Consider the following 16,298-nt stretch of genomic DNA (forward strand, 5'->3'; position numbering starts at 1 on the left):
TTTTTGCCTAGAACTTTTGCCTATAAAATATGCTTCAAATAAAAATTTTTGATATAGTCATTTTAAAGTTCCATATTTATTTTATTTTTTTTTTAATAAAGAGCCATCCTTACAGTTCTTGCTCTCAACTACTGAAGTTCGTTTCAGTCAGCAATAATCAATACACGCAGATTTTGCTAAAACGCTGTCCTATCTATGAGAAAGGCAGGGCCTTTGTATGGCAAGATGTCTGTCTTCTGGCCTGCCTCGATCTAGTTAAGATAACACTCCAAAAGTAAACTTATTTTAAGAGTGCACTTCCGGAATATGTTTTAGAGAAAAATGACTCAAAATTATTTTTTTGCTGCCAGCCTTTAGTTTTTAAAGTACAATAAGAATGATAGCATGCTGTCCTACCACTGCTGCGTCGTCATGAGGTTACTCGGTTGCTTAATGTAATGCTTTGCTTTTCTACAGAACTCCGGCAAGCTCCTTTATAAAGCAATTAAAACTGATGTTTACTCTCTTAGCCCAGAGCCAGGACTGTCCACCAATGACTTGATTCCTTCCCACACAGCTACAGAGACTTTTTCTTGGGGAACATAGGAAAAGGAAAGGATAGCACCACGCGTTTGCCACAGACCAGTCTAAATTACTGAGGGGAAAGAAAAACCTTTCTAGAACGTTAATTTCCACTCCTTCCTCCCCTCTCAATCCTACTGAGGTCAAAAACCGTAACTAATAAATTACTAGAGGAGGAGGAGCAGTCAGGAGAGAAAACATAAACCGACCACATGTGTTTCTGAAGTTCAGGCTCCTGAAAGTTTATCTGGCTGGGAGAAAACAGAAACTCGAAAGTTAAATGAAGTGCGTATTCTTTATTTTTACACAGTGTGGATATTTTAATTGACGAAAGGAGACTGCTTTTGTGACTAACAGTGAAAAGGGAATATTATCTAAAACTGATTGCAGGAGCTCCCTGGGAAACTAAGCAGGAGCAGGAAAGAAACATCTGACAAGATGATTTAAAAGGGTTATTTCGGGTGCTTCTGAATTGTTTGTGTGTGTGTATACATGTACATTGGTGTACATCTGTGTGTTTGTGAGTTAGAGCACAGTGTGCTATTTCACTGAAAAGTCATGTCGGAGAGCAGGAAATAAACAGCAAAATTTGTTTAAACGGTACAGGCTACACCACAGCATAACAAAGGTTAAACGTAGCTGAAAGATGACACAGGGCCTTTCAATATGTTCATTTATCACACTCTCCCCATCACTTGAGAGCAGTAAGGAGGAAGATAATCAGAGGACACAAAACACATTTCTGCTACTAACTCAGAAGAAAACAATGAAATAGTGCCTGATTATGTAAAACTGAGAAATGTTAGAGCAGATCAGTGACTTTTTCCCCTAAATACTGCCAAAGACCCAGAAATGTCTCTGAAAGAAAGGAGGGAAAAAAATGTAGGAATTCGAACCTTTTACACTTCTCTTTTACTCATCTAATCCATGTGCCTAATTTAACCGCCAGCCTAATTTTATCAGACTCTGGCTGCAGTATTGCCCTGGGTACACTTTGTCTCAGAAAATAACTACCTGTTGGGCTGTTCTGGGTGACCCATTCCCCACAGAGCCTCTCAAGAATGAAACACTGTTTGCTCAAGGGTCAGAAAATTGGAGAAAAATAACAGTGTTTAGAAGCTCTCTTTTGTTGTTTGCTTTCAAAATGAAAGGAGCTTTTTAGAGTCCCTTCTATGTTTAAAAAAAAGTCTACATTATTCCAAACTAAATTATCTCCAAAATTGGCTCCGCTTCTAAAATGTTGTTATATGGACATGTGTGAGAAGGAGTTGTACGGAGAAACAGTATTTACAAGGGCCTTCCGACTTGCCTCCTGTCATCTGATCCTTCAAACCGTTCCTTGAGGCAGGGACAGTCACCATCCCAGCGCTGCCTATGGAGAAACTGGACCTTGAAGAGGCAGCTGAGCTTTTAGACAGCGGCCGATAATTCACTGGTGGCAGTCGTCTTTCTTCCATGTGCTGTCTGCTCACTGCCTATGAGGAGTGGGGCTCCCTATACCGGGGAGCTGGGACCGTTTATCCTTCACGCTCACCTTCCCACTTGAGCCTTACAACAGTTGTGCCAGACTGGTAAGCGTTACATCCCCTGAAGAGATGAGGAGGTAGAAAAAAAAAAAACTCAAGGAAAGGTATTCTGGCCCAGGGTCCAACCGCTCCCAAGCGACACCACTGGAACCCAAACTTTTCTGATTCTTCCTCACTCCATAAAGATTCCACCACCCGGGGTTGGCTCTCTCCCCGAACCAGCTCCTCCTGCCTCGGAGTGACCATTACCCTCACCTCTCCTGTGTTGGCCGAGGCTGTCTGAATAAGGGGATTCTCGCTTGCGGGGCCTCACCAAAAAAGGGCTTATTTATGTTCTAGGCAATGCTGTGTTTGTGTGTGCATGTGTAGATTTTATAAGTGTATGTGTATGCACACTTTTGTTCCAACCAACCCTCACAGCAACACTATGAAAGACATATTATCTCTCAGATGTTTTACAGGTGAAAAAATGAGGCCGAAGCTTGAAAAGAATGGACCATGTATCTGCTGTCCCTGCGAGCCAATAGCCAAATTGCTAAAACTTCCTAACATCTAATCCCAGTCCTCTTTCCATAAGGATACATCTCCTCCTTCCTTTTCCTTTGCTTCCTTAGAATCATACAACTTTGACAGAGATTAAAACATCTCTCTTCCTCTTCCTTACACATGAGTCAGAGTTGTGTGAAAGGAATTAGTGTTGTTTATCAGCTACCTCCTCAGAGAGAAAATTGGTAGGAAAGTATTTTCTATACAGCACTAAGCAAATGTCGACCACAGCAAATGGCTCTGAGCTCCCACTAGGTGATCTACCATCTGAGCAAGCTCCCTGCCTCCAAGGCAAGGACTGCAGAACGTTTTGCGGAAGCACAGGGTATTCCCAGAGTAAGGAAGGGAGACCCTGTACCTGGCCTGAGAGAGGACAGAGACCGGAAGGGTAGGGAGTCAGAGAAGTGGGGGAAAAGCGGAAAAAAAAAAAATCCATTAAGAAACTGAAGGAAATCCGACATGAGGTTGGGGAGTGTTGTGGAAATGAGATCATGGAAAGTAAGCAGAACACAGATCCCCTCAGAACCTTGTTAAGGTTCTTCTAAGGACCAGTGAGAAAATGTGGAAAATAAAACCACTTGACGTACCTTTTCTCAAGGGTCTTGTGACACAGAGGGAAGCACTTACAGGTGAACAAGGCTCAGGTTGCATAGACAATCTCAGAATGTTACTACTGGATGAAGCATCAAAGTTGATCTAATCCAGTCCCTTGGGTTAAAGAGAAGTCTGAGAAGGGAAGTGACTTGCTCAAGGTCATAGCTACCCCCAAGGTGCTCTGACCGTCACCCAGAACTATTTCTGCCACATGACATCACCGCTGTTCTTTTCCCTTTCATGCTGATTTCACTCCAACAGCTGCCTGCTCAAAATAGCCGATTGTTAAACTGAGAAATGTTGATCCAGAGTCCAGTAGCTTTGATGGATATAAGGCGACCTCAGAAACCACAGCCTCAGCTGGCTGAGGCTTTTGGGGTAGAGGTGGTGAGTGTGCCTGAAATCTTCTAAATTAGCAGTCAGGCAATTTTGACTGAATGTCAGGGTTGTCTACTCTAGAAAGAACAAAACACAGAAGTAAACTTTTTATATAACTATACCCTATTATCAGGGAGAAGTCAAGAAGCCCCAATATATCAAACATCTCCTAGAAAAGAATATAATTCTGGAGGAAGCTCCTCAGTGGGATGCCCTATTCCCCCTTCTGATCCTCCCAAAGATAGCAAAGCTTAGAGAGTGAAGGCCCCTGAAGGCTTACCTCCAGGCACTAGTTGAATTGCAAATCGGACTTGAGAAATATTCTCCACGACCTTCTGTTCAAACCTGAGAAGACTGAGACTTGACCCACATAGTACATTTTGATGGTTTCGGAATAAAATGAAAAATTCATAAAAATGAGAGAATGTTATCATTTCCCCAATCTTATGATTTGAAACCTTCTTTATGGGACAGACTACATTCAAATCGGGTTAGTGGCTGAGCATTCAGCACTCACAAGCCAAAAAGGCAAAACACATCACTCCCTGAGTCTCTTGATAACTGACGAGCCCTTGACAGATCTGAACTAAAGGTTTGCCTGAGAAAAGGTCATTGTACCCAGTCAAAATGTGTGTGTTTGCATTGTGGATACTCTCAAGTCCTCACATGGGTTTTTGCTATGGACCCTACACAGTATTTTTATATGCATTATTGCATCAAATCTTCACAGACACTCTGTGAGGAAAGCATTGTAATCTTCACCCTAAAAGTAAAGAAACTGAGGATGTGCACAGTTACACGGCTTACTTGTGGTCACGCAGCCAGTAAGTGTCAGAAAGGAATCAAAACTCGGTCCCTTCTCATCTTTCTCAAGTCTAGAGAAAGTCCAAAAAGCGATTCCATCAAAGTAGTATCAGCCATGCGCTGGTCAGCTGACCTCATGTCAGAGCCTCCATTAGGTAAGTACCTGGATTGGCCGCCATGATGTAAGTCCTAGTTTTTCCCAAACCGAACAGATTGGCTTAGTTTTTAGAAATAGTACGGAGTCTGTGGGCTCTAAGCACCTGACTTGTGAAATGGATGAACATCTAGAATAAAAATATGACTTCTTAACCTCAAAAAAGATTACAAACCCAGGAATAGCTTGCATTTAAATGAGACTTCACCTGAGCTGCAACTCCTCCCTTCACTACAGCAGAAAGCAGGGTTTCCAACAGGCAAATGGTAAGAAAGGAAATTTGCTTTTAGCTGGTCATTGGAGGATCATTTGAAATTCTTTTCACAACCTGTAGTAACCTAGATGACTGTCAGTACATAAAAAGGGTGTAGGCGTTAATGTGGAAAGCCCTTCTGGTCTGGTATACTGCACCTTTAAACAAAGCTAGCTTGCTAGTTTTTCTAGACACCTGGAAACTTGTTTGCCCTGCTGAGTTGTGCAGGCAAACAGGTACATATAATTGTTAGCGTGGCCCGGCTTCTCAGCCACCCAAAGCAAGGCACACTCTGTAACTTTGTATTTCCAGTCTCTCTCAGCTCCTTCTGTGCCCCTTTTCCCCATCCTTTGATGCTGCCTCTTTTTCCAGGCACCAGTGTGACATGTACAATATAATCTCCCACAGAGTCATCTTCAGTGGGTTCTTTAAATGCATCTGAAATATGTGTCTGCCAATAATTGGCAGATTTCCTGCTTATTTCCTGCGATTCTGGCATCTAGTGGAATCCTTCATGACCCCACCCATTTGGATTTCTAATTTTAAAACTAAGGCACCATGATGGGCTGAGGAGAATGGAAGCTCAGATATTTGGTTATGGAGGTGCCTCTCCCCAAATCTCAAATCTCTGAGAGCTCTTCCAATCTCTAATTTCATACTGGCTTACGTGACAACACTTCTTGGAACTTCCTTCTAAAAGAGACCAGAAATCTACTGTTTTATTATTATATGAGAAGATTCATCAGCATTAGACTACAAGGTTAACTCCCCGATGTATTCTCGTTTATAACTAGATTTTCTAATATCAACCAAATTTTAACAGTAAAGCAATTCTCAGGACTTCACAGAGAGGCATGTTGGTTCAGACGGCTCAGGCAGAATTTGTGCAGCTGACCCTTTCTTTTTAGAACTGGTTTATTTTTCTTAGCACCGAATCATGTAAGGAGTATTTAAGTGTAAAATGTGCATTTTCCATCCATTTGCATTATAAAATTAGAGATGAGGAAGTCATAGGGAGTCACTGATGTCTTCCTCAGGCTATTAAACTCCTCTTAGCTTACTTCTTCTCTCCCAACATATAGCTCACGATGGAACTTTTACCCATTTTATACCAGTATCCTCAAAATCCTCTACCATTTTTCTTTCTATTTCGTTTGCTCTGATGACCCCTAGACTTGGATTAATTTACCAATTTTCTTTTATCTCCTCCTAAATTGGGCTGACAGACCCTCGTGGAGTAAATCACACCAGCATTTTGACTAAAATTTTCAGATCTTCTAATTCAGGAAAGCACTTAGTGCCCCTCAGAAATCCTTTCATAAGTAGTTGGCCATTACTCCCTCCCATTATTCATAGTGTCAGTTCGAAATACTCTCTATTCTTCTCAAAGCCCTACACATTAACAAACAACCTTTCCTCCAACATGAGCTACAAATTCTTTCAACTTCTCTGTGCATAAATTCATCTGTATACATTACCACCTTTTTTCTTCCTATCTCAAAGAAAAATGTCTCTTCTTCCACCATTAATATTTTGATTTAAGCTCCATTCCATTTCCATTTTTTTATCCACCCATTTAATACACATTTGTCAAATATTAATTATGTGTAACTATGCTAGAAGCATTGTAGTAAGCAGGAAATTCTGGATGCAGAAAATAAAAAATAAAATCAATAAATTAATGCTATGGCCTCCAGAACCATGAAAGAATATGTTTCTGTTTTTTTAAGCTATGAACTTGGTTATAGCAGCCAGAGGAAACTAATATAATTTGGTTTCAAAGAGTGGGTTGCTGATGTCACAAACACCTAAAAATGTGGAAGGATTATTCAAGTAATATCGAAAGAATCGAATAATAGATAAAAGCAGGGAAAATTTTGAGAAACACAACAGGCCAAGCCTGGATTGCCTTGAAGAAATTGTTAGTAGAAACATACATGTTAAAGATGCTACAGGTGAGGGCTTAGAAGGAAGTGAGAAGTACAGAAAAGAAAACTTCTGTCCTCTTTAAGAATACACATACCGACTTGAATAGAATGTTGGTAAAAAAATATAACCATTCTAAGTGCATCTTGTGAGGGTTCAGAAGTAAATGTAGAATACAAATACTGGGAACAGGAGTTACAATGACCCTTGCAAGATAGTGGCAGAAACTGTGTCTAAATTGTGTCCAATAGCTGTGTGGAAGCAGAAATTGTAAGCCATGCACTTGGATAATTAACTGAAGAGAATTCCAAGTCAGATGTTGAGGGTGTATACTGGTATTTCTTTTCTTTCATAGTTAAATGTGAGAAGAAAGAGATAAATTGAGAAAGAAACTGATAAGCAGGGTTTTTTTTTAATTTGTTACGGCAGCCACAGGAAACTAATACAGCCCTTAAATATCTCACATTATTTAGAAATGCCAATTCGTTGATCTCTAATGTAGAATCAGATCAGTTTGAGTTGCCTACTAGTTGATGTTAACACTGGGTACCTGATTACTAGATCAGGGTATCTGGTAAAAATGTATCATTTTGATTTTACATCACTTGAAGATTTGGGACATGCTCCCATCAGTGCTCTCTCTCTCTCTCTCTATATATATATATATATTTTTTTTTTCTTAAGATTATCTACAAATGCTAAGTAAAATTAAGTCCACTTTGTCTTAGAGCTCAGATTCCCAAACTGGCCTATCACAACTTGTGGGTTGTCTAATTGTTTGTAGAATTTTACTTACATTGTTTGTTTGTTCTTTAAGACACAGATTCTCAGGGACTATTCAGAATTGCTGGATAGAATTTCTGGGGCTAGTGATTGGCTATGTATGTTTTCATAAGGCTTTGTAGGTTAGTATCATAACTATCCACTTTAAGGAACCATTGAAAGTACAGACCAAAGCTGGGTTTGCCTATCTTTTCTTAAGTATCTGCTGTGTGTCAGATAAATAGTAGGTGAGTTTTATAAAATACTTGCACTTAATCTCACAATAAATCCATTCTTCATCTCTGCTTGGATGTTCTTAATCTCGGGCAAATTCAGGTTCAAAGGAGTTACACAATTTATCTAAGCCAGTAATTAGGGGACCTGGTATTTGACCACATACTTACCTGATTCCAAAAGCCATGCTCTTATTACAGAAAAATCAGGATAGTGCAGTGGAATGACAACAATTTGTTCACATTTCCGTATATATCCTTTTTAGGTGAATCATATTGGATAAGCCATCTAACTTCTCCAGCTTCAGTTTGCTCTATTTAGAGAAGAGGGTAAAAATATGGATCTCAGACCGTTGTTATAGTTATCTACATGATAATACTTTATTAAGTACTATTGATAAATGGTGAGTGCATGGAAATATGGTTTTACTATGTTTTTTGCTCTTATCTATTTCTTTTTTAGGGACTAAGCAAAGTGTAGCTATGTCGTCTGGCAGAAGTGCCTGCTCCCACAAAATGCTACATCTGCTGCCAGCTTCTTTTATTCTTGAGAACTTAAGGCTTCCTGAATGGCTATTTCTGGAGCCAAACTGGACAGAGTTTGAGTCCCAACTCTGCCATTTACTAACAGTATAATCATGAATTGCCTTGCCATGATTTTAATTATTCATCCATAAAAAAGGGAAGAGATGTTGTTGGTTTAAATTGAAATAATACAGCATGCCTATAATATTTATTTATGGTCATTATAATTTAATTATGACATTATAACAGTAGTTGTGTTAGAGGATGGCAAATACTCTTTGTGAGGTTCCACTCGGCACCCTCCTATGAAGAGTAACAGGCAGGGGATGGAAGAATGCCAGCAGTGAGGCAGTACACATTGCAGGGTGTGGGGAAAAAAAAAAAAACAAGACCAATTACAACCCACCTGAATACCAACTCCCACTGTAGCCTTATCCTCCTCTCTATCCCAGGACTTATTTCAACTGTGGTTACTCTGTAGCACAGAGAGTCTCAGCAAGTAACCCCTAAATAGATAGAGAAGATGAAGAGTTTAATTATATATCTCCATATACATCCATAAATACACTCACATGCAAGGTGGGAGAAAAAATATTTCCTTTGGCACTTGGCAGGAGGCCCTTTGGAAGGGCAATCAGAAACTACTTGGTAACATTAAATAAGTCAGAGTGTTCTCTTGTGGTATATGGTCTAAGTAAGATAGCACTAGCTACCATTTGGTGAATTCCTATGCCAGGAACTGTGCTAGACATTTCATGTGTGTTCTCACTAGACTGTAAAGCTCTGTTGAATAAGAAACTTTACCTAATTTTAAAGATGTAGAAGCAGAGATACAGAGTGATTAAGCATGGTATCAATGGATAAAGACCTGGGAAATATTGGGGGTGAGATCCAAAACAGTGTCTAACCACCTGCAAAGCCTATGTCCTTCCTGTCCACTACAGCGAGTTGCCGCTACAGGGACTTCTCACATCTTGTCTTGCATTGCTAGTCCTTTCACAGCAACTGCTGTTACTGGCTATTCTTACTCTGCTGTCTATTTTGCTTATAACCCTCCCCAAGAAAAACACATGATAAAATCATCACTGATATATATAGTAGATGTTGGATGGATGAATGAATAAACAGATATACAGACAAACAGAGAGACAAACAGATAGATATACGAACAGATAAACAGAGCGTGTGAGTGTATGTATACCTATATACAATTGCCCTCTGTGACTTGTAAAACCATCTCATTAGTTTTAAAATGAGTCCTGCTTGTGTCCTGGCCCAGGTGTGCAGAGCAGCTCGTTCATGATAACCTCCCAACCACCAGTGTCATCATGTGCTTTGTGGATGAAGTGTGGTCCACTCTCCTGAGGTCTGTTCACAGTGTCCTTAATCGCTCTCCTCCACATCTCATCAAGGAGATTCTGCTGGTGGATGACTTCAGCACCAAAGGTAGGAAAACCACTCCTGAAAAATTGAAGTTCGATATGAGGCAATAGCAGTTTGGGTGGATGGCAAAAATATCAAATCATTGTTTCATGTGGTGCTTTGGAGGCATAAAGCCAAGCATCTATGGGATATAGAAAGTGAATTCTATCTTCAGTTAGCTGTCTCAGACTTTCCTTCCGCAGTGCCTTCTCTGCCATGTAGAAATGATTTTCTAACTATAGCTCCTTGGAGCACTTTAAAATCCCAGAGACCAGAGAAGATACTCAACAGTTTTATGAAATCTAATAAGCTAGTATCCTCACAATTAATAGGATGTCTTTCCCAGTGATAATAACAAGTCAGAGTTAGACTCTACGGAAAACAAAGAAATGGAAGGCCGATGGTTTCTTCTTCAATAGCAAAGCAAGTTATGTGTTAAGTGTTGAGAAGACAAATTGCCAAAAGAACCAAAGAGATGAGGCTTCAATAGAGTGCAAAGGCAGAAACGGTCTGGAAGAAGTGAAGAATCTCCTTTTGGGGTCCTCACATAATTTGTGTATATAAATGGTCCATTTCCACCTGAGGTCCCATAGCTACCACATTACCAATTCCCAAAATGCAGTGCACGTTAGAAAATTTAGAAAATAGCAAAGAGAGGACAGCCCCAATAGAACAACTCAGTTCTGTTCATGACCAAAATGGCATGAGCCAGTTTCATCAGCCTCAGAATTCCTACCATAATCACCCTGAGGTCCATTAGCACTAAAATGCCTTAAAACAAACAAACAAACAAAAAACTGGTTGAAAATCTTGAGAAGGGGCCTTGAAAACATAAACAGAAATAGTATCCATTCACCAAGCAAATAATAGTCTTTTTATGAATGACAAATCCAGGGACCTGAAGAACCATTTGGAGAGATCTAGCTTACATGGTTTTGAGGGTCCTCTTTAAGGAAAAAAAAAAAAGTCCCACAAAGTCAGTAAGGAAGTGAGCAGCAGAAGTACTTCTGGAAACCTTTCCTTCCTGGGGTATCTGTCAATAGCTTAATTACACATAGAAGTGACTGCAAGTCATGTAAATATATCCCATAAAACCCCAACAACATTCCTTTAGATGCATTCCTCCTTGGCCACCCAAAAGACAAAAGATGTATGGCTCCGATGGTGTCATAGTAGGGAAGTGACAGTGCCCTTAACCAATTGCAGTTATAATAACTTTCTTTCACAAATTTTCCAATTTGCATACAATGCTTAGCCTCTGGTCTGGGTCTTGGAAGGGGCCTTTGTAAGCCAGGAATTTTGTACAGAAACCTGAGTTTTCATTTATCTCAGGGCAAATTTGCCCCTGTCCTGACAAATATTTAGAAAAGGTAAGCCCTCCTATGGGTCATTTGGCAACACTAAAAAAAAGGATTTGGAATTTGAGAAACAGATAGCGTGGTGTATTGAATACAGAAAAAAATTCACCCAAGAAAATGACATCAGAAAATAAAATCATGCCCCAAGGAGTAAAATTTACTGACTACAGTAAACATGGTTTCTGGAATTTGATGTTGAGAAGCCACTGCTGGTATTATCCCCATCTTGTTACTTAACATGTGTCCTTGTCTGTTCTTACTGTGATATAGACTACCTAAAAGGTAATTTGGATAAATACATGTCTCAGTTTCCAAAAGTTCGGATTCTTCGTCTCAAAGAGAGACATGGCTTGATAAGAGCCAGGCTGGCAGGAGCACAGAATGCAACAGGTAAGAAACTGCCAATTCTTTTTTGTTTTACCTATATTTTTGTTTTAGTTTATTTGCTTTCAAATATATAGCAAATTTGAAATAATACTTCAGTGAACACCCACATGGCCATCATCATGCCACCAATTTGAACTTTCTGTACCATGTGCTTCATCACACATATACACAAGCACGTGTCTATACATACACAGTTTTGTCTTCAACTTTTTAATTCACAGACATTATGACACTACAGCGCTGTGTACCTTAGTAGGCATCTCTGCAAAATACAGACATTCTCTTAGATAAGCACACTTTCCTATCTAAATATCCGCTGGTTTATACTCTTTCAGACCTCCTCATTGCTCCTAAAATGTTTTGTATAACTACTTCTCTCTTTTGAAATTTGAGATCTTATTACGTCTCATGCACCACACTTAGTTGTTTAGTTTCCCCAGCTCCTCACTCTAGCGTAGACAACACACTACTTCCAGTTGACGTGTTTTCAGAGTCCAGGCCACATTCTGAAATTTTCTCATTGTTTCCTGATGTTACACTCAGGATAAATGTTTTTGGCATGAATAGTTTGTAATATTCTACTATGTAGGTGGTAGGAATTACGAATTGCTTAATGGCTTCAAATCGTTGACACATGATGTCTGATTGTCCCACTGTGGATGATAGTAATTTTGAACATTTGGTTAAAATATTGACAGCCAGATATTTCTTTTGGGGGTAGGAAGTATTTGTAATGTGATACTTTTGATCCATATGAATACTTTTTTCCTTACATTTTACTCAGTGGTTTTGCACCCATTGATGATAATTACTTGAATCAGTTATTACACCGGGGCTGTCCATTTCTCTGTCCTTCCCTCCTCTTTTTATTCCTCCCTTCCTCTCTCTCTCCTTCCTCTTTCCCTCTTATGCTCCCATCAACAGGAATTTATGCTTTAAAAAATTCTATGTGTATATTATTAACTTCCTTTCTTCTGTCTATTCTTCCCTCCTTCCTTCCTTCATTTATCTATTTCTTTATTTATTGTACTCAGATTGTCCCAAATTGGACCACTTGGAGCCCCTTTAAGCCTATGCTTTTTTGACCTCATCTCATTGGTATTTGTGGACTTAGAATTGTTTACTTTTCTCTTCCTTGACCTATGTGTATGTCTGCTCTTCTAATAGGGCTGTGTTCCCAAAGAGCAATATAATCTTCTTCTCTTCGCTTCTTTTTAGGGTGTGGGTGTTGGTGAGTGAATGGGGGGAGCCAAATCTCTTCTGCCCATGAGTGCTCTAAAAAAAAAAAAAATCAAACATATTGATTTATTTTCACAGCCTTCTGTGGAAAGACCCATTCCCTGTAATAATAGCTGAACTTATGTACCAGGTTCCATTCTAAATACTTTGTACAGTAATTGATTTCATCCTCACAATAACCCTAGGAGCTAGGTACAATAATTTTCCTCATTTTACAGATGAAGATATGGAAGCACAGAGAGGTTATGACTTGCCCAAGTTCTCCCAGCTAGTAAGTGCTACAGCAGGATTGGAACCCAGAAAACTTAGCTCCAAATTTGCACTCTTATCTGCTACATTTTCCTACCTCTAGACATCTAGCTACTCTTGCCCTAAGCTATGGCATTACTGATCTCCACCAGCTTGAATTTAAGCATGTTTTTTTTTTTTTTTTTTTTTTTTTTTTTAAGATTTTATTTACTTATTTGAGAGAGGGAAAGAGCATGAACTGAACAGGGCGCCTGACGTGGGTCTCCATCCCAGGACCGTGGGATCACTACCTGAGCCAAAAGGCAGATGCTACTGACTGAACCACCCAGGTGCCCTGCATTTAAAAGCATGTACTAATGATAAATTATCTGCTCATCTAGTTATACTTCCTTGTAACTAGGCCCCAAATTTTGAACTTTTCTTATCCCATTGGTTTGCTAACAAATTTCTTTGGCCTGTAATGGAAATCTAAAATGAACTACAAATACATCACACCAAAATTGACATTGTGGTGATAACTAAGATTATTAATGATAAACCGTATTTGGAACATTAAGTAAAAATCCACGTTTGATTTCTTTTGGGAATAATTACACGCAAATGATACAAAAATAGGATAGTGAGGAAATAGGCCAAGTGGGCAAGTTTGGGGCTAAGATCTGGTTGAAGAACCTTCCCAGGCAAGTGGAAAAAGAAGTGCAAAGTCCTGGTGGAGAAATGTTCTGTGTATTAAAGTTAAGGAAAGCTTATTCTGGCTGATGGGTGCTGAGCCTGGAGAGAGTGACAGGAGATTCATCTGTGGGGCAAGACAAAGGTGGGCTTTTGTAAAGCATTGAGTCATTTAAGGAGTGTAGGCATTATTCTTGGTATCATATGAAAACAATGAAGTACATTAAAGAGGAGGATAAAATTGTTTGGCTTAATTTAAAGCTCACTTTGACCACCTGTAGACAATAGGTATTAGGAAGAGGAGAGAGGAAGGAGGGAGACCAATTAAGAGGTTACTATAGCAGCGCCTGGATGACTCAAGTCAGTTGAGTGTCCACTTCTAGCCTCGGCTCAGGTTGTGATCTCGTGGGTGGTGGGATTGAGCCCCACAGGTGGCTCTGCACTCAGAGGAGAGTCTTCTTGAAGATTCTCTCTCCCTCTGCACTCCCATCACTCATTCTCTCTCTCTCTCAAATAAATTTAAAAATTTTAGAGAGGAAAAAAGGAGGCTGTTATAGTTGTCCAAGCACAAGGGAGGTACAAGGACAGTGAAAGGAAAGGGTCAGAGTAAGACTATATTGTGGACATGGAGACCACAGGACTTGTCATCAGATAAGATATGAAGAGAGCAATAATGAAAGGAGTCCCTCCAAAAAAACCAAAAACCAAAACAAAACCCTAGAATTGGTATCTGAGCAACTTGGTGGGCTGTAGGGCAATAACCAGAGGAACAGATTTGGGATTGCAGTTGAGTTCTGATTTTGTCCATGTAAATTTGAGATGAAAATGAGACATCCATGTAGAGAAAGCTGACAAGCGCAGAACCAAAAATGTACTGCTTTTAAAAACCTTCTCTGTGCCTGCCTGGAGCACAGAGCATGCTGGCGATGATCTCCAGAAGAGTCCAAACTGTTAGACAACATGGGAGTCCTCTTCAGATGGGCTGCATGAACTCGCTCAAAGCAGCTGCCTAAATCGGCCTGCTCAAGTACTTGTGTTTATACAGCCAGCAAATAATTTCTTTGAATTTAGAAAATCCAAATGTAAAAATATAAACTTGGCTCTCAGTCAGTCATTAACATGCTTGAACACATTAGCTCAGTTTTTGTTGGGTAATTCTCAAATTATTTGGACCATGACCCATGTTAAGAAATAAATCTTACATCACAACCCAGTGCATATATATATATATGTTACCCATATAACTACAGTAGACATTTCATGAAATAACATGTGTAGCAGATTCTAATGCCTTCTTTGCTATTTTATTTGTTTCTTAGAGTCTGACAAAGCCCACCATATTGTCGCAATGACTTGTTAATGGGTCACAACTCTACTTTGGAGAGTCCAGCTACGTACATCTTAATTGCTTGCCACTGTCTAGTGAAGAGTTGCTTCTCAAACTATCAGAGAAGAACTTTTTTTCTTTCTAATTTCCAAATTTTGTGGACCCACCCCTTTGTAAATTATAATAAAGATAAACTACCTAAGAGAGAAAAAATAAAGCTATAATCACAATTATATGTGCATACATCTATACAATATGTATATAGATATATGCATAATTTATTATGTATAACATATACATGTGTATATAGATAAAATACATAACATAAAAAATGACATAAAATAAATACACAGCATAAATAATGACATATAAGTTATACACATACACATATATAAAACAGAATAAATTAACAAATTCCAGCAACCTGCTGGAATTTTAAAGCAATCATTTTCAATTTCTGTTCCTGTGTCTGATGGCAGGGTCTGTGGCCCACAGTTTGAGTAGCATTGGAGGGACACCAATCCCTGAATTTGGAAAGGAGTTGAAACGTGTGTTCTGTTGGGATCAGTAACAACTTTGTTGAAGGATACATCCAAAAGGCCTAAAGTGTACCTGACTCCTGTGGGCAATTCAAAGGGATTCAGAAGCCCATACCAGTTTTGGCTGAGGAAATAATTCAAGGACCATTCGGGGACTGGCCCTAAGTGGGGCTGGCCAGCCTTTTCACTCTCCCAGACTCTCCCTGGGCATTCCGCAGCCATCACAAGTAAAGCACAGGCAGGAGACATTGTGGGCCTAAAAAGTCTCTGTAATCAGAGATCAGCAAAGATACCAGGGCAGAAATTTTCTCTAGACCGCCTCGACCAAACAGAGATGAGAGACAAGAATCTGAATTCAAAATCTGACAGGCCCTGACAGCTTTTGTTTCCTAAAGGATTTTTCCTTTAGGATTCAGAGAAAAGGGAGGGGAAGCCACAGGCAAGGATGAGAACAAAGATCCAAGGACCTACAGAAACTATCCAGATGGCCCCATTTTGGTCCCAGGGTTTTATTAGACTCTCCAAAAGTATGTAATATGAAATAATAAGTCACAAAACAGTGACTCTCTGAACACTAGCAATGTTCACTACATGTTTACTTTCCAGTGTATGACAGGTTCTTCATCTGGATATGATTCAGGCAAAAAGATCGGGTCCAATCAGTCATTTCCTGAGATGGAGGAGATAGAGACTTCAAGTAGGACTTAAAAATCTGAACGGCGGTCCAGGGTCAGTGGGTCTCTAGGGGAAGTGTCCTGCAGGAAGCCAACAGGAGTAAAAAGAGATGCAGTAATTGAGGTACAGGGTGAACAAGCCGAACATTCAGATCTCATGTGAGTATTGAAC

At 39.6% G+C, this 16,298-nt stretch overlaps 1 protein-coding gene across 1 annotated transcript in view; it reads left to right on the top strand.

Moving 5' to 3' along the window:
- Positions 1–16,298, top strand: part of GALNT5 (polypeptide N-acetylgalactosaminyltransferase 5) — a 41,929-nt gene that overhangs the window by 5,710 nt on the left and 19,921 nt on the right. Inside the window, exons 2-3 of the mRNA XM_059392750.1 lie at positions 9,542–9,708; positions 11,313–11,432. Coding sequence (XP_059248733.1) covers positions 9,542–9,708; positions 11,313–11,432 — 287 coding nt within the window. The remainder of the gene's footprint in view (positions 1–9,541; positions 9,709–11,312; positions 11,433–16,298) is intronic.

The sequence above is a fragment of the Mustela nigripes genome, chromosome 3 (assembly GCF_022355385.1).
Source record: "Mustela nigripes isolate SB6536 chromosome 3, MUSNIG.SB6536, whole genome shotgun sequence".
In the NCBI taxonomy this organism is placed as follows: domain Eukaryota; kingdom Metazoa; phylum Chordata; class Mammalia; order Carnivora; family Mustelidae; genus Mustela; species Mustela nigripes.